Source organism: Aspergillus pseudodeflectus, assembly GCF_044049435.1.
Source record: "Aspergillus pseudodeflectus strain CBS 756.74 chromosome Unknown BJX68scaffold_16, whole genome shotgun sequence".
Classification (NCBI taxonomy): Eukaryota; Fungi; Ascomycota; class Eurotiomycetes; order Eurotiales; family Aspergillaceae; genus Aspergillus; species Aspergillus pseudodeflectus.
In genome coordinates, this window is record NW_027263792.1 from 257,462 (window position 1) to 275,053 (window position 17,592).

The following is a 17,592-nucleotide window of genomic DNA, read 5'->3' on the forward strand; positions in this document are numbered from 1 at the left end:
ACCACACATATCGCCCAGATGGATTTCCATCTGGTGCCCCGCGGAGAAGACCGCAACTACACCGGCTTCCTCACCAAAACAATTGTCTACACGGCCTCACTCATAGTCTTCCTAGCCGGTACTCCCCCCTCTCTTCCCCTCCCCTCTCCCATAACAAACCCAAACCATAACCAAACTTAAACCGAAACTAACAGAACCCTGCTCTCTAGCATTCGCCCTCTCAATAGCCTCAATCGCAATCCCCAACTGGGTCAGCTACCACAGCGAAAAGCCCTCGTACCACTACTCCTACGGGCTCCACCGACGCTGCTCCTCGCTCACAGACACCTGCGAGAGCTTCCCAAAGCGCGAAGACTGCATCGGCGAGGACCGCTACTTTTGTTCCATGTGGCGGTCCGTCGGGTTCATGATGTCGTTTGCGCTTGTGCTTGAGGGGATGAGTGTCGTTGCGTATTTGATCATACTTTCGGGTGGCAAGAGACTCAGGGAGAGTGGGTGGAAGATTCTAAGTCTGCTCATTGTGCTCTCGGCGGTTGTACAGGCGGCGAGTATGTCTATTGTGGTATGTGGCTGCACCCTGTTTGGCGGGATAATTTGGGGCTGGGCTAATGGGTTACAGGCATATCTCTTTGACAACGAAGCGCGGTTCTTCGTCGGCTGGCAGCTTGATCAGTCCTGGCTCTTTTGCACTGTGAGCTGGTGCGTGAGTATCGTCTGCGCCGGCGCGTTGATTCTTGCGGCTTACAGTCTCCCCTCGGAGGGAGGGTACGAGTTGATTCCGGATCACTCGTGAGGTGCGATTTATTCCGCTGTCCGGCTCAAATGGCGGCTTTTGTTTGTTTCTTCGATTAACTTTGAGGCCACAGCATGTTCTGGAGGGATATACAGAACATGAACGTGATTGACTGACTGGTTTAATTTGGGATATGGTACATGGTTATGGTATATGTGTGGGTGGTGCATTTGTTACTTGCTGAATTGACTGTATATAGGCGTCATGCTACGGTTACGATTTTCAAGTCGGGTTAATGTTAATGACAGCGTCTTATTTCTCTATCATTCTATCACTTGACACTGCATGCAGATCGCATCTATCCCTTTCGGTCACGATTCTTTGGAAACCCAGAGAACGCTCCAGAATGAGGCCTGCGAGGATGGGAAGAACCTGCCCCAGTACGCGAACGAGAACCTGACTCAGGCGTAGGACTCTGTCCATTCCCCCGTCCACAATGACCTTGACCACGCCCACGACCAGCAGAACCCGATCCAGATCCAGTTCCCGACCCAGACGGCGTATTAGTCCTCGACTCAAAATACACCGGGATAATCTCAATATCCGGAAACCGCAGCTCTTGTCCGGGTCGCAGGACCACCGTCGGAATAAATCTCTGGATATCTTCCACCAGCTCGATTATCTCGTCGAAAGAGAGCACCTGGCCCTCGTGTACTATGATCCATTGGGTGAGCCATTGTGGGACCGGGGCAGCGACGGAGGGGCGTTGTTGTCTTCCTGTTTGTCTGCTGTTGCTGGTCCGGGACGTGGTGGTGGTAGATATTGAGGTGGTGTTTGATGCGGCGCCGGGGCTGGGGGTGGACGGAGCATTGTTCGCAGGGACCTGAGCCTGAGATTTTCCTGATCCAGAGGCAGACGCAGAAGGCGCAGACGTAGATGCAAGTCCAGAAATCGACTTGATCCTCTGCACCTCTCTCTTCCTCAACCCCACTCTGAACCCCTGCACCTCACCCCACTTCCTCATCCTGTTCAGGGCATCCATGACGAGCTCACACTGCCTGTCCGTCCAGTTCTTCCCACGGTTATTGACAGCAGCAGCACCCCCACAACCCGCCCTGTTCCCACTGTTACTCCCACTACCGTTATTGTTGTTGTTATACCCCTCCGCCTCAGACCGATACCTCGCGCGCTGGTAATGCTTCCGACAGTACCGTACGAACATCGAGTCCGGCAGACTCTTCGTCTCGTTCTTGTTGCGGCCGAAGACGTGCGAGATGATCTTGCGGAGGTACAGCTTCTCGCCGGTTTGGTGTGCGTTGCAGGACTGGAAGCCGCAGACCTCGCGGGTTGATTCGCCCTCGAATTCGCTTTCGCTTACGGATTCGGATTCGGACTCGGATTGGAATTGGGGCTCGGTTTCGGTTGACGGGGTTAGTTGCGCTTCCCTGCGTGTGCGCGCTCTCCGGGTTGGAGGGGATTCAGGGCGGGGACGGGGTCGTGGGGAGGGGGTTCGTGGTACCCGGGTTGCGGGGGGTCTGTTGTTGTTGCTGGTGTTCTTGCCGCCGCTGATGCTGGTGGTAGTATGTCTCTGGTTACGGTCGTGGCTGGCGGCGGCCTGTCTGTTCCTGCTGGTAAGGGTAAGTGGTGACCGGGACAGAGACCGAGACCGAGAACGAGGACGGCAACGAATGGCCCCGCCGCAGGAGGTGAGTGCACCGTATCGTGGGGGCTGCCTGATTTCTGCTTCATCACTGTCCATCTCAGAGTCACAGTCCGGATCTCGCGGTCCGGTTTGAAGAGTCGACGGCCGTCGACGGGTAGGTCTAGCAGCGCTACTCCTCCCCCTCGACGCGGCCGCATAGGCAGATGTAGCCGCAGGAGGAACGATAGGCGCATGCAAAGGAACAGAGGGCAAGGCAGACGCAGACCCTAAAGTAGAGGCAGCCGCAGGCGTGGAATAAGGATGATATCTCTCCCTGTTCCGCGGGCTCTGGGCTTGGGCGCTGCAGAGCGTAGTCGATCGTTGTTCAGTATCCCTCTCCCTGTTGCTTTCCTTGCCCTTGCCTTTCCCTTTATCCCTCAGTGCCGACTGGTTCTCAGCCCTAGTGGAGGCGCCGGCGCCGGCCATGGCTCGCATGTACGCGGCTCTTCTAGAATTTCTCTCATATTGGATTCGTTCCTCGAGTTCACGTTCACGTTCAAGTTCACGTTCATGATCAAAATGAGGATGAGGGTGAGTATAGTGTCTGCGTGTAAGAGCATAGCTAGAACCAGCACCAACACCAGAACAAGAACCAGGATTAAGGCTAGTCCCAGCAACCCTTGGGACAGTGCGAAGGCACATCAGTATATTCGCCGCATCCTTAATATCAATAGGCGGTTCCGCAGATTGGGTGGGGCTGCCGATACTAAGATCAAGACCAACATCCTCCTCCTGGCCAACATCAACATAGTCATCCTGGACGTCGACGTCGAGATTTGGATTTCGATGCCCAAACCTGTCGTGGATGCCGATGTCGATGTCCCCATCATCATCAAACTCCGTCTCCGACTCCGTCGTCAGCCAGTCCGGGTCAGGTATGTAGTCTGAATCAGTGACCCATTCAGGGGATGAGATGCTTTCCATGTCTACGTCTTCATTTCGGTCTCGGGTTTGAGGTTGGGTACGAGTTTGGCGGTTTGCAGCGTCGGAAGTGCTGCCGAGGGGGTGCCTGTCCCAAGGCGACGGAAGTGTGCATGTCGACGTAGGAGGTCGGTTAGGGTTGCGGTTTGTGGGCGGTTCCCGGTTGGTTCCTCGGATTGGGGGGACCATTGTGGTGAGCTGGATGTTTGCTCTGTTCTTGCTCTATGGCGAATGGTTAGATAGACTGTGGATCGATGTATGTGATGGAAGAGTAGAGTTGATAGGATCGATCTATCCAGATGAGAGTTGACTGATGAATGAGAAGAGTAGACTCAGATATGGCAAGAGCAACAAGAGTCCGACCCAGAATAAGAGAAGAGAAGATGGAAGATGACAAGGCCTCAGTCGTAAGAACATGATATTTATACTCAGATCTACAAAACAAGTCATTGTCGTAGATAAATGGTTCTCGTATAGTACAACAAAGGGGGTGGAGGAATGCAAAAGGTGTTGAAGCTAAAGCTGAAGGTATAAATTCAAGGTCAAGTGCAAGTGCAAGTGTACGTTCAAAGTCCGGAGTATAAGAAGAGATAGAGTCAAAAGAAAAACCAGAAAAACTGCAAAGAGAGAAGAAAAAAAAAAGTACCATAACGCCAAAAAATGCAGGTTTTCGTTCCGTGACCATTTCCATTTCTCATTGTCATTTTACCCATGTCCATCCATATCCATGCACTCCGTGTTCTTTGCCAATTTGCTCCGTTCCTTTTATGTTGTGTGGTATCAATTTGGTATCTAGAGGGTGGTGGTGTGCTCTACATCGCATACCCGATCGTCTTCGGGACGTACTTGCGCATCGCACGGTTAGAGCTAAATCCTACCGAACCAATGTCGATCGAGTTGAGTTCTCGACTCAGCGGGTCCTGCGCGTACCCGACCGGCGCACTGATAGGCACCTTGGCCGGAATCGGTGGGCCAATATTAGCCGGCGCGTACATTGGCGATGGAGAAGGCGAGACTGAGTTCCTACGCGGCTGCGGCTGCGGAGAGGGCGTGCTATATGTTCGGCCGTGTCCCGGGCTGTTTCCTCCATATCCTTGGCGACCACGATTATAGTCGCCTCGTGTATCATTCATGTAAGAGGATGTCGGGCGTGTATCGCTCATGTAAGAAGACGTAGGACGCGGAGCGTACTCCTTTGGTGGCGGCGCAGGGCTAGTTCGAGGGGCCGCCCTGGGAGGCGCGTTTTTGAAGCGGACGATCACGCCTGGCTTGCGTGGCTTGCGGTCTGGTTCTGGTGCCCATGTATCGGTGGGAAGGTGATCCGAAGGGTCGATCTCACGCCCGTCATCACCGATAATAGGACCGTCAGGCCGGGCTGCCGCGGCTTCATTTCTCCTTGCAATCACCATTGCTTCTGCTGGCGTATCGTACGCCGGTGCCGGGTCTCGGGACACGGCAGATCGAGCAGCATGCGGGTTGTACGCGTCGAACGAGTCCGGCGAGAAAGGCGTTTGGGACGGAATGTGCGAGTTTGCTCTTGCGCGGCCTCGTGATGGTGGCGGGCGAGGGCTCACAGATTTCCGGAGCACCATCTGCTGGCTCGGGCTATGGCTCGGGCTATCTCCATTGATAGACTTGCGAAGGACCAGAGACCGACGGTGTTCCTCGGGTGGGTTGTTCGCGGGATATGGCAAAGGAGACGGATCGCGACTGCGAGCAGCCGGAAACTCGTCCTCAAAGATTCCACTACGCCGGCGAGCCTGAACCTCGTGGATAACACGGTCCGATTCCGCCTCTGCAATCACTGGGTCAAGCCCAGCGACCAGACTGGGCGGCATGGCTGGGCCGTCCGTGACCGGAGGAAGGTCTTGGAGAAACCTCTCCTCCTCGAGGGTCAAATGGGTAGGCTGGGGGAGATTCAAATCTTGGGTCGCTCGCGGGCCGTACTCTGGGGAGTAAGCTTGGTACGAAGGAGCTGGTGACGGTACTAACTGCTGGCTAGTTTGAACCAATCCTGACCGATGCACGGGCGGTGGAGGTGGTGGTCCTTCCTCATCCTCATCTTCCACTCGCGGCTGCATTGCTGCGTATTCCGCATGATAGTCACGGCCGGACTGGCGTCCGGGGCTGCGAGCAGGGCTGCGTCCTCGGATCGGGAGGGAGTTACTGTGGCCACGATAATGGCGGTCTTGCTCAACCTCTTCCGGTGGATATTCGACCCGCCGACGTCCGGACATGCTTCCTGCAGCATGATGGTAGCGAAGAGCTTGGGGCTCTTCCGGGCCGTATGAGTACTGGTCCTGTGCAACATAGGGCTGGTTGTAATGATGGCTGCTAGGGCGCGGGGCCTCATAAACAGGTTCGCGCAGCTCCGGTTCGTGGTAAGGATCCTGTCGGCCTGCGGGTGGTAAGTCTTGTCTCACGGATCGGTAATCAGCAGGAGGGGCATTGTCGTAACCAGAGCGCGGCCTGTGGTAATCCTGGGGTTCCGCTCTTTCTCTGTATGACGGATAGTGCTGGTCCTGGGGATAGGCTTGTGGATGACGCTTCGGCGGTCCAGTAGGCGGCGCATGATGAGCCACAGCCGGTGCGGGAGCATTCCAGTCCCGTTGGAAATCGTCCGGTGTTTCGTACGTCCTCGGGCGCGCCGCCGGGGAAGGCAGGCCATGAGGCATATCATAATTGGCGTCTGGAGGCGCCGTATGCCGAGGTTGGTGGGAATAGTCCATGCCGGAGCTAGATGGGGGTGTAGGAACACTGTCATATTGGGCCGGTCGAGACGAAGGGGCTGAGACGGGCAAAGGCGCCGGGGCGGAGTGGGTTTTCTCTGGAGCAGGGCGCGGCGCGGCGAAGCCGGTAGGGTCGGTGGGTAGCGGGCGACGTTTGACCTCTCTCGGCTGACGAGGTCCGGAAAGTGACGACGATGATGACGGTGTGCTGACAGGCGCGGCGGGAGTGCTGCTACTAGGTTTGACCGCCGGTCGGTCAACTCCTTGTGTTCTGCGTTCGATTACGGCCTCGTCCTCGGGTCTGGTGTCGTAGTAAGTCATCTCGAGGCGGATCTCGCCGGCATACTTGCCACGAAATTGTAACGGATGCCATTGGTCGCTCTGGCTACCTCCGGCGATGATAAGATCCTTCAAATCAATCCAAGTCTCGCCGATAAGGTCTGTGCGTTTATCGTCGTTGAAAACGGAGAGCTTGAGTCGGAAGTAGTCGGGGGATTCGTGCACGGTGAAGCGGAGTTCCTGGTCCCTGGGCAAGATTAGCCGGGACGCGTCTTTTGTTCGTTTGCACCACTCGGGAGCTTACCATTTGGGTGTTTGGCCTCCACGCAAGTCGGTGTCTGTTTTCTTGGCTTCCTTGCCTAGACGCGCAGCACAGTAAGGGTTCTGCTTGCCCATGGTTTTTCGGTTGGGCAGGTTCTTTGCACGGTCGACAATGGCCACCAGCGTGCCAATTGCTGGTCCGTCGACGGACATGTCGGCGAAGATGCCGGCGGCATGGTTCAGGCCGTTCATTCGAGACGGTTTCGCAGCCATGGTGAGGGTTAAGGAGAGAAGAGAAAAGACTCAGAAGACGGCTAGCACATCTGTCAACAGGGTCAAGGGGTATAAGGAGCGGCCGGAGCGAGGATGCAAGGCGGGTATCGAGGCAAGGAGTGAATTAACCAAAGACACCAGTAACAACACGACACCACAGCCAGCACAGAAGGAGAAAGGACCCAAGGAGGGCAAGAAAAGAAATTGTACAACGCGACAGCAAGTCGAGAGGAGATTTGGAGAGGAGCAGGAGAGAGGGACGAGCAAACGCAGAAGAAAGTGAGAGGGTGGGAGATCCAGGCGGATGAGGGGAAAACAAGCAGCCTTTGGCTTATCGAGACAACCCCCGTCATTGGCCCAGGCCAGGATTTGGGAGGCTGGGGGGTGGCTGGTTGTGGAGCGTTCAGCTGCCACCATTGGCCGATCGCTCGTTCCTGCATTGACTCGATCCTGCCAGGATGGCCAGCTCGGGCCCACTGCCAATACGGCCTGTTACGCCAAAATTACAGGCATAAAGTTTGGCTGCACAACATCGGCAGCACCATTGATTGGGCTTATACCTACGAGTTTTGTCTGAGTCTGGGCAGCTCATATCATCAAAGAAAACTGAGTCTGATATCGAATTAGTTACTGCAATTCTGTTGCCTGCGTAAAAATAGGTGCGCCCGAATCAAGGAATATGGCCGCCTGATGATCTCACTGACCAGCCTGTGCGCTAGAGCCTCGGCAGACTAAGCCCTGTCGATTTTCGTCATGCATGAGATTCTGGACTGTTGCTGTCAGTGAGGAGTGGAGCTAGATGACGGCAGCTCAGATAGTCGAGATTGAGATTTTGCTTTCTGGTGTAGCGAGATCCTCGCCAGGATACATCCTGATGCCCAACGGTTGAGCAGAATCCACCAGCCTATGGAGCCATTCTCTGGACACGAAGCTGAACAGGGCAATAAAGCGATGATCGCTGGCTTTAGGCAAGCTTTTATACTCTGCAGTTGCTTCGGCTCCGAGTATAGTCCGTCCATGTGAGATATGTGAACGTACATCGAGAGGTCTGCTGTATGAGACCCTATCATTTCAATCACTGATACAGCTGACAGCTGCAGGACTACTGCACGCTAAGAAAACTCGATTCAGCCGACTGCATGATCTTAGCTTCTGAGATCCTGGGACATCTAACAGTTTCAGGAGAAGTGTAGTCAGGTAGCTACTACAATCCGATGGTGCTGCCAAATCCACTGCGAAGACGAGGCGTAATGATGCCTACTGTGGAGAATATGTCTGAAGAATCAAGGAACATCAAGTGAGGCTGTTACGCAGAGCGTGTCAACCTATTGGGCTACTGCTTGAGTATAGCAGAAACTTGCCTTGAATGTCAGAGATACAATCTCGGTCAGTTAAAGTTGGGTTGTTTGTGCTGAAAATACGAGCTGCTGGCGTTTTAAGCAAACACGATCCCTGGAAGCTGGTCTGGACCACACGTTTGTAATCTCCTTCTATTGTCATGAAGATGAGACTTGGATTCCGGCGTATATTGCTAGTAGTTTGTTTACTGATAGATCTAGGAAGGTTTGATAAAGAGATTGAGTTTGTTCGAATCTACAAGTTCTTGGCTTGCCTGGGAGGAGTGGAGGAAAATATATCACGATTGCCCCGTCTGCCTCATGGCATCAAGACTGCGCCATCTCCTACCACCTACCTATACCAGGCCAAGTACTGTCTTAGAGACAGCCTTGACAACTTATCAATGGAGATTTATTCGAGTCATGTGCCATTTTTTGTGTATAGAATATTGTTGAGGTGAACAGCTCTGGAAGGCGCTAACCTATTATGGCCTAGCGTACTGATTGCAGATATCGAAAAAAATCCGCTGGAATTCGAGATTCGACCTCTCACCAGCTTCACCGACAAAGTCAACGCCAGCACGCCCGAGTAATCGCGGCCTCACTGCTCAATTCTATCGCCAGGCGACTTGCGACTTTATACAGCATGGCAGCCCCAGTCCTGCCCCCAGCGCAGGTCAAGCTGCCTGCGCTGCCCGCATCACCACTGAGCCCCGAGCAGCTCCACTGGAAGACATTCAAGAACCCTCTCCTCATCCCCTCGCCTGCAAATGGCCCAGTCAATCTCATCACGCAACCCTCAGCGCCTTCCTCCGCCTCCGCCTTTCCCTCCCTCACACAGCCTCCCGACATCTTCACAGTCACGACCGGCGCCCGCGTCCAGATCTACTCCATTCGCACGAGAAAACTCCTCCGATCAATCACACGGTTCGATGACACGGTCCGAGGAACAGATGTCCGCCCGGATGGCAGGATTGTCGTCGCCGGTGACGATACCGGTACGGTACAGGTGTTTGACGTGGGCTCGCGAGCCATCTTGAAGACGTGGAAGGATCACAAGCAACCCGTTTGGGTGACCAAGTTTTCGCCCGGTGACCCGACGTGCGTTATGTCTGCGAGCGACGACCGGACTGTGAGGTTGTGGGACCTCCCTAGTGAGAACAGTATCAAGACGTTTGTTGGTCACTCCGACTATGTGCGCACTGCCGCCTTCATGCCCGGCTCGCTTGCCTCCTCGGGGTCGATGGTTTCCGGTAGTTACGACAGGACGGTCCGCTTATGGGATCCTCGTGTCGAGGGACGATCAGCCATGACGTTCAAGATGGGCGCCGCGATCGAAGACGTTCTTCCCATGCCGACGGGAACCACGGTGCTTGCGGCCGCGGATAACAAGATTGCTGTATTGGATATCGTGGCCGGAAAGCCGCTGCACTTGATTCAGAGCTACCAGAAGACGGTTACGTCGCTGTCTTTAGCAGAGGATGGCCAGCGCTTGCTCAGTGGTGCTCTCGATGGCCACTTGAAGATCCACGAAACGACTGGATGGAACGTTGTCGCTGGCTTCAAATACCAGTCGCCTATTCTATCGCTTTGCGCTATCACATCTGGAGCTGCGCGGGAGGACAAGCACATCGCTGTTGGTATGCAGTCTGGTTTACTATCTATCAAGACCCGCCTCTCCGGCGAGCAAAAGGCACGCGAGCGCGAGCGCAAGAAGGAGATGGAGGCCTTGATAGAAGGCAAGATTGAAGAACACGACAAGAAGATGGCCAAGTTAAAGAAGAAGCGTCAGGGTACTGCCTGGGAGCGTCGGTGGCGCGGACTCGACTTTGTCGGCGAGGGCGTGGACATTGTCATTGATGGCAACGAGGCCAGGAAGCGCAAGAAAGAGAAGGGCTGGGAACTTGACCTCCGGAAAGGTCGCTACGCCGCTGCTCTTGACCAGGTCCTTGGCAAGCCAGACAAAATTGCGCAGCTCACACTATTCGCGGAACTGCGACATCGCTCGGCGCTTCGTGCGGCCTTACAAGGGAGAGACGAGGTGACGCTCCAGCCTGTGCTGCAGTGGGTTTACAAGCACATCACGGAGCCACGATTGGTAGGACTGAGCGTGGAGGTTGCGATGAACGTGTTGGACATCTACTCAGGAAACCTGGGACAATCCGAGCAGATTGACAAGATGGTGGAGCGACTGCACTGGCGTGTGCGCGACGAAGTGGACTTCGCGCATCAAGCATTTGAGACGAGGGGGATGTTAGACATGCTGCGCGCATAGACATATCATTTACGGACTGGAGTTACGGTTGGGAAGGAAAAGCAACGCACGGATTGTACAGCGCACTTGCTTGATATAATGCAATGACAGTATCAGAATTCACATTCATGCCTTCTTTACTTGTATAGCTTGGAAAACCCCTCTCCGCTCTCCGGCGGCTGCAACCAGTTCCGCTCATCATACTCCCACCCCTCCGCCCCCTCAATAACATGGAACGTATAGGCGAACCGACTCTTATCCCCCGTATTCTTCTGACTCTTATGCAACACATTCCCATGAATCAGAACCAGCGAACCAGCCTTGACATCCAAAACCTCCACCTCCCCTTCCCTATCATCCTCCTCAACCTCCAAGCCAACAGGAAACTTTGCTCCCTCATTCGCAACAAACTCCGTCCCACAAGCTTCTCCATCCTTATTAACCCTCCTCACAAACCGCCGACTAATCCCCCCACTCCTCTTCCGATGCGACCCCTTATACATCCCCAACGTCGCATTGCCCACACCAGCATCCTGCAACGCAACCCACCACCCAACCGCACTCGGCGCATCCGTATACAGAAATTCCGAGTCTCGATGTGGCGGCACCGCACCCCCGATCCCCGGCTGTTTAAGGATAACCATGCTCTGCAAGACACGAGGGTCCCTAAACCCAAGACTCCGCGCAATCCCCGCATTCCGCTCAGAGAGCGTCACGGCCTCAAAGGGTTCAGACAGAGCATGCAGTGCATGTCCGATCTTATTCACGGCTGTTTCTTTCGACCGGGCGAGGGTTGCTTTCCCACTGCTGGGGTCGGTGGTGATGGCGTCGGGCTCGAAGAAGAAGCGCACTTTGTCGCCCGAGGTTAGGAAGTAGTCGTCGCCGACGTGTGGCTTTTCGGGGTTTTGAGCGTCGTCGCCCGTTGTGAATTGGGTTAGTGGGTGGGTGGAGAGGTCGAAGGAGGAGAGGAGGGAGTTTGTTTCGGATATGAGCGATGAAATCTGCTCCGGGGTCAGGTAGTCGGGGATCACGAGGTAGCCGTTTTCGTTGAAGAATTGGAGTTGAGAATCACTAAGGCCAGCCATTTTGATGGGGGTTCATCGATTGAGTGCGTTGAGTGGGATTGCTTGACGGGAGGAGGGGTGTGTGAAGTGGTCTTGCGCTGTGTGGCCTGACTTTGAGACAAGAGAGGAGGGTTAGTGGGGGAAGCCCGGAGAATTTGCGCTTATCTGCGGGGTTTGGATAGCTTCAAGCTACATACCCCATTTGGGCTAGCGCCACCCAGAGCTGGGAGTATGTTCTAGACAGAGTCCATCATAAACTGTTTCCACCTTTAGCTGGTCTTTTCATCATTATCTGCACTGTGTAATACTCGGAAGGCTAATATTATCACCTGGACTGATGATAAAACGACCCCGCAACAGCAACAGGACAGGAACCCAGCCATGACATCAGTCCTCGCCACATGCTCTTCATGGTCGTCCTATAAATCCACCACTCGCCCTCCATCATGTCTATTTACTCCATTATCAAGACTTATACTATAATACCCGATTATAATACCATACCATTCCACTGAGCTCAACCAACCCAACCAAAACAACCAACCCAACCTCCAAACAACAACAATGCCTTTCAACATCTCCACAACATCCTCCTTCTTCACCTCAACCTCCACAAACGCCTCGGCCACAACCTCCGACGGCACAAGAACCCACACCTCGCAGTCTGGCCACCGCTACGTCAAGGACTCGCACACGGACCGCGACGGAACAACTACCGTGCGCACGATCAGACAGGATCTGGGGCAGCCCGTTATCGTCGAGGAGCATCGGTATGATCGCGATGGGCGCGAGTTGGCGGCGCTGCCGGATGCGAAGAGGGAGGGGGAGGGGATGAGGAGGATTGAGGATGTTGAGGATGAGGAGTATGAGATTGTCTAGGATTTTTCGAAGATGAAATGGTGAGGAGAGAGAGGTGATGATGATTGTATGATTTGATGAATTGTATCAAATCGATTTGCTTGGTGATATTGGGTGCATTATAATCGTTTCTATCGTGTCGTTATGTCATGAATATCATGAGGCATGTCCAAGCACACTAGAAGTGCAGTGCACTCTACCATCATGGGTATGTCCACGGAAACCGTCCCAAGCCCTCTACTCTGTCTATCAAGGCAGCCGAACCCTCCCCTCACCCCACCTCCTCTTCCCCCGCTCAACGTACCCTGGCAACTCGTACGCCCAGTGACACAGCATCCCTCCAATAAAACCCACGGCATCATTCTTAAACCCAACCAGCAACCCCACCGTAACCATCATAACCATCCACCTACGTGTACGCTCCTCCTCCCCAATATGAATCCTCGATTCAGTCTCCGCGCCCGCATCTGCATCCTCCGCGTGCCGCGCGAGATCCCTTGCGCCCGATGTATTCAGGCTCTCGCCCACACGCACGAGCTCCAGACCCGCGGCAATAACCATCACCGCGAGAAGGGCTTTTGGGAACCGGTGCAGGAGATCAACAAGGCTCTCACCGAAGACCAGACCCAGGAGGAGCTTAACAACACCAAGGAAGATAACCGATGCGCCGGAGCGCGCACCAAAGCGGTATTGCGCCGCGAGACCACCAGACCCGTGGCAGACGGGCATGGCGCCGAACCAGACGCCGACGAAGTTCATGAGTGACACGCTCAGGCCAATGGCTGTTACGGTTGGTGTTGGAACGGACGGGAGGAGATCGGCTGCTAGATGCACGACTGCGACGACGGAGTTGAGAGTCGTTAGCGGGAGCTGGCCGAGGCCTGCGTCGATGGCACCCTTGGACCACTGCGAGCCGTGCGGGATGACGAGGGGCGGATGCCAGATGTGGAAAGAGGGAAGGTGCGAGGCGAATGCGCTGCGGATGATTGCAAGGACGAGGCCGATGATGAAGACGATGAGTGCGTAGGGGAGGCGCTTGATTGTGCTGTTTGTGAGGAGGAGTGCGATGAAGACGGCGATCGCCCAGATGCGGTTGTCGGCCCAGGAGGGTTGAATCCAGCCTAGGTCATGCAGGGTTGTACAGGCGGCCATGACGAGCGAGAGGCCAGCGCCGACTTGGATGCCCTTGACTACGGGGATCGGGATGACGCGGGTGAACCATTGCAGGAGACCTGTGATACTTCCGAGGAAGAGAACCGCAGCGACGAAGAGACCGGCTGCAGCGATTGACCCTGGGGGGAAGGAGCGTGTGATAGCAACGGCTGCAATGGCTTTCATGGGCTGCACTGGCAGTGGGATGCCGAAGACCGCGCCGGTTATGATGTTGAAGATGCCGGAGAAGATGAGCGTGCTGGCGAGTGAGACTGTGCCATTGGCGGCTAGAGCGAGGGCAATGGGGAGAAATGTCCCCAGGTCGCCGAGTGAGCCGGCGATTTCAGAGACATAGTGGCGGCGGAAGGTCGAGATGTTGTACTCGGTGATGGACCGGAGTCGCGATCGAAGGGTCATCTGTTCTGTTAGCCGTTCTGTTAGCCGCAGTGCACGGAACAGGAAGAAAGATCATACGGCTTTATATACAGTCGATCGGGCCGTCTGGGTAATTGTTGGACAGCAGAGCTCCCTCAAACCGTTGTCGTAAGATGAATTCAAGCGGGGTGAGACACTGCTTTATAGTGGCTGCCTCAAGGATCCGGACCAACGCTAAGCTAAAACGGGCATATCTGATCAACCCAGGCACATGACGTAAACCCCGCGGAAACACCAAAACACTGGCACACACACTCTCTTCAAGTTCATGTACTTAATTTTACCATGTCGAGGGTATGGAAGCTCAGGAAACAGTCGAGTTTTGCTCGCAGAGAGACCCGAGCTGACGTCAAATAAGCATGACTGAAGATGACCTCAGCGCGGCAAGTCCGGCGAACCGGTGACACGACCGTGTTAAGCACAGCGAGAGTACAATGACCCTACTATGTTGCACGGGAGTCACCACGGGTTGTATTTGAATCAAAGTCTGGGAGTTGCTGAGCAGTTGCTAACACGGCGAGTCGATGTTGCGTTGCCGCCCATCCCATCTCACGGCTACACAGGAGGACCAGATCATGATAGGCCAAATGCGATAACCACCTTCTTGCGAGGTGCTCACAAAGGAATCAATTCCCACAGAAGGATAATGGGCCTGATGGCAGGCTAAAAAGTCCGGGTGGCCTCCGGGGATTGCCCCGAACCCCGCGACGAATAGCCCGAGCTGCGAGTATAAGTTCGCTTCTTGTGTTCGTCCTGGATTGATTAAACGACATCACTTTCTTCTTAAAAATCAGCATGGAGTACGCCAGGTAAGCTTTGACACATGTTAGCTGTGATCGATTGCTAAGAAGGGTAGAGTAGGAACCTCCGGACTGTACGTCTCAAAGATAATCCTCGGAACCGCAGGTTATGGTTCATCGAAATGGCAAGATTGGGTTCTGGAAGAAGAAGAGGCGCTTCCTCTCCTGGAGTATGCGTTCAACAAGGGAATCAACACATGGGACACTGCAGACGCATACTCCAACGGCCGCTCGGAGGAAATAGTCGGCAAAGCACTAAAGAAGTACAACATCCCTCGAGAGCAGGTCGTCATTTTGACCAAGATATACTACGCGATTGACCCCGTCAATCAGCCACCGATCCGCGAAATGATGGACAAGAAGAAGCAACATCTTGTCAACCGTGTTGGACTATCACGCAAACATATTCTTGACGCAGTCGCAGAAAGCGTACGCCGGCTCGGCACTTATATCGATGTACTTCAAATCCACCGACTAGATCGAGACGTATGCCCAGAGGAGATTATGCGAGCACTCAATGACGTCGTGAACAGTGGCCAGGTTCGATACCTGGGAGCGAGCTCCATGGCCGCGTGGGAATTTCAGAAGCTGCAGTACATTGCAGATAAACACGGATGGCACAAGTTCATCTCGATGCAAAACTACTACAATCTTCTCTATCGGGAGGAAGAGCGAGAGATGAATCCGCTATGTCGGGATCTTGGCGTCGGTGTCCTGCCTTGGAGCCCGCTGGCTCGCGGCGTACTGGCTCACAAGTGGGATGATCGGACGTCAAAAAGAGAACAGACCGATAGACTATTGAAGAATCTTGTCCGTGGTCAGAAAGCGAACGCAGCTGATGAAGAGATTGTCGGCCGCGTTGACGAGATTGCGACGAAGAGAGGAGTTCCTATGGCTACAGTGGCTCTGGCTTGGAACTTGAGCAAAGGGGTATTCCCGATAGCAGGACTCGGAAGTCGCGAAAGAATAGACCAGGCGGTTGAAGCTGTCAGCTTTCAGTTGACAGAGAAGGAGATTGCATACTTGGAAGAGCCATATCAGCCAAAAGAGGTTTCATATTGAGGATTCCTACCGACATCGGAGGTTGATGCAAGCTGCGGACACCAAGGCTGTAAGATTCTTATCTTGCATGCTTGATTGTCAAATCACTCGTGGCAGCAGAGCTTGTTCTCTGTCGCAATCAAGCCTTCGATGGCATCATTAGTTGGAGTAGATGTGGTGCTATCAACGCCAGGATGGCGACATAGATCCTTCACATATAGCTACAGAAACCCCAACTATTCGGGGAGAAGGAAATGGTATTTTTTGGGTCAGTCAGAGTGTCAAACTCGTGTATTCGAGATGGCGACACGAAAGTGGTACGACTGGTATTCGCCAGAAGACACGCCTGAGGAAAGAAAGTTGATCAGAAAACTGGACCTGCTGATCGTTCCTTACGCCTTTACAGTATACTGGGTCAAGTATATCGACCAGGGAAATATCAGTAAGTACCCACGATAAAATGCCCGCACCAGCATCTAACCTGTATAGATAATGCCTACGTATCAGGAATGGCAGATGAACTTGGCTTCCATGGAAACGAACTGGTGCATTTCCAGACTATATTCACCGTTGGCAATGTCGTCGCTCTACTACCGTTTACGTACCTCTTTCCTCGAGTGCCGATGCACTATCTTGTTCCTGCCCTGGACCTTATGTGGGGTATCTTCACTCTGCTGCAGTACAGAGCCACAAGCTATTCAGAGATCATGGCATATAGGTTCATGGTTTCGATCTTTGAGGTATATTACTCTTCCGCCTGTCAGTCAATGAGACTGACCTGATAGGCGTCATACTTTCCCGGAGTACACTTCGTCCTTGGATCCTGGTACAAGAGCAACGAGATCGGTCGACGCGGCGGAGCCTTCTACGTCGGCCTCTCCCTGGGCATGCTAACAGCCAGTCTAATGCAAACTGCCACCCTCAACACCCTAGACGGAGTCCACGGCCTCGCAGGCTGGCGTTGGCTCTTCATCGTCAACGCATGCGCCACCCTACCGCTCGCCATAATCGGCTGCTTTATCTACCCAGGCACAATTGACAAACCCAACAGACTCGTGATATCAGAGAAAGACCTTGTCCTCGCACGCGCTCGCCTCGAAAAACAAGGCGCCAAAGTAAAAAGCGCCCCCTTCTCCTGGGCCCTCGCGCGCAAGATCTTCCTCACCAAGCGCTTCTGGCTCGTCCTCCTCTGGGACAGCCTCTTTTTCAACTCGAGCGCAAACACCGCCTCCTTCCTCCTCTGGCTCAAGAGCCTAAACCGATTCAGCGCCGCGCGAATGAACGAGCTTAATTCCATCAGTCCCGCACTGGGAATCTTCTTTATTCTGTTTATTAACTTCAGCACGGACCTCTTCCTCGAGCGTGCGTGGGCCATAACACTCGCGTCAGCATTCAACTTTACGGGTCTTGTCATACTAGCGATATGGAACGTCCCCGAGGGGGCAAAGTGGTTCGCCTACAGCGTGCAGTACTCGGCTGTCGCCGTGTCGTCTGTGCTGTACGGGTGGGTGAATGTCATCTACCGCGATAATATCGAGGAGCGCGCGGTCGTGTTGGTGCTGATCACCGCGATTTCGACCATGTGGACGTGCTGGATTCCGCTGTTCACGTACCCGACTGTTGAGGGGCCGCGGTTTGAGCATGGATATGTCTATTCTGCGGTTATTACGGCGTTGCTGGTTGCGATGACCTTTGTTATCCGTTACGTGTATGGGACCAATGGGTGAGTGTCTGATCCTTTGCCTGAGGGTTG

At 54.2% G+C, this 17,592-nt stretch overlaps 9 protein-coding genes across 9 annotated transcripts; 6 read left to right on the plus strand and 3 right to left on the minus strand.

Moving 5' to 3' along the window:
* Window positions 1-18: 18 nt before the first annotated feature.
* On the plus strand, window positions 19-793 carry BJX68DRAFT_265731 (uncharacterized protein; the record flags this gene model as incomplete). Its single annotated transcript, XM_071045310.1, has 3 exons — window positions 19-118; window positions 210-562; window positions 620-793. 3 exons carry the CDS (start codon window positions 19-21, stop codon window positions 791-793), a joined length of 627 nt encoding a protein of 208 aa, XP_070900213.1.
* A 1,477-nt stretch (window positions 794-2,270) lies between these two features.
* On the plus strand, window positions 2,271-3,409 carry BJX68DRAFT_235073 (uncharacterized protein). Its single transcript, XM_071039829.1, has one exon. The coding sequence runs from the start codon at window positions 2,697-2,699 to the stop codon at window positions 3,321-3,323; it is 627 nt and encodes a 208-aa protein (XP_070900214.1). The 5' UTR covers window positions 2,271-2,696; the 3' UTR covers window positions 3,324-3,409.
* Window positions 3,410-3,936: 527 nt separating this feature from the next.
* BJX68DRAFT_275042 (uncharacterized protein) lies at window positions 3,937-6,877 on the minus strand (the record flags this gene model as incomplete). The annotated part of the gene is made up of 2 exons (XM_071047759.1): window positions 3,937-6,611; window positions 6,669-6,877. 2 exons carry the CDS (start codon window positions 6,875-6,877, stop codon window positions 4,169-4,171), a joined length of 2,652 nt encoding a protein of 883 aa, XP_070900215.1. The 3' UTR covers window positions 3,937-4,168.
* Window positions 6,878-8,780: 1,903 nt separating this feature from the next.
* On the plus strand, window positions 8,781-10,594 carry BJX68DRAFT_235079 (snoRNA-binding rRNA-processing protein UTP15). Its single transcript, XM_071039830.1, has one exon. It carries the CDS (start codon window positions 8,882-8,884, stop codon window positions 10,508-10,510), a length of 1,629 nt encoding a protein of 542 aa, XP_070900216.1. The 5' UTR covers window positions 8,781-8,881; the 3' UTR covers window positions 10,511-10,594.
* On the minus strand, window positions 10,595-11,666 carry BJX68DRAFT_235080 (phytanoyl-CoA dioxygenase family protein). Its single transcript, XM_071039831.1, has one exon. The coding sequence runs from the start codon at window positions 11,572-11,574 to the stop codon at window positions 10,627-10,629; it is 948 nt and encodes a 315-aa protein (XP_070900217.1). The 5' UTR covers window positions 11,575-11,666; the 3' UTR covers window positions 10,595-10,626.
* A 361-nt stretch (window positions 11,667-12,027) lies between these two features.
* On the plus strand, window positions 12,028-12,546 carry BJX68DRAFT_62020 (uncharacterized protein). Its single transcript, XM_071049502.1, has one exon. The coding sequence runs from the start codon at window positions 12,118-12,120 to the stop codon at window positions 12,430-12,432; it is 315 nt and encodes a 104-aa protein (XP_070900218.1). The 5' UTR covers window positions 12,028-12,117; the 3' UTR covers window positions 12,433-12,546.
* Window positions 12,547-12,660: 114 nt separating this feature from the next.
* On the minus strand, window positions 12,661-14,575 carry BJX68DRAFT_254577 (putative sulfate/molybdate transporter; the record flags this gene model as incomplete). Its single annotated transcript, XM_071042900.1, has 2 exons — window positions 12,661-13,944; window positions 14,552-14,575. The coding sequence occupies 2 exons, from the start codon at window positions 14,573-14,575 to the stop codon at window positions 12,661-12,663; spliced, it is 1,308 nt and encodes a 435-aa protein (XP_070900219.1).
* Window positions 14,575-16,238, plus strand: BJX68DRAFT_62044 (aldo/keto reductase). The gene is made up of 2 exons (XM_071049503.1): window positions 14,575-14,807; window positions 14,855-16,238. Exons 1-2 carry the CDS (start codon window positions 14,794-14,796, stop codon window positions 15,858-15,860), a joined length of 1,020 nt encoding a protein of 339 aa, XP_070900220.1. The 5' UTR covers window positions 14,575-14,793; the 3' UTR covers window positions 15,861-16,238.
* Window positions 16,140-17,566, plus strand: BJX68DRAFT_254579 (major facilitator superfamily domain-containing protein; the record flags this gene model as incomplete). The annotated part of the gene is made up of 3 exons (XM_071042901.1): window positions 16,140-16,281; window positions 16,329-16,579; window positions 16,625-17,566. 3 exons carry the CDS (start codon window positions 16,140-16,142, stop codon window positions 17,564-17,566), a joined length of 1,335 nt encoding a protein of 444 aa, XP_070900221.1.
* Window positions 17,567-17,592: the final 26 nt, after the last annotated feature.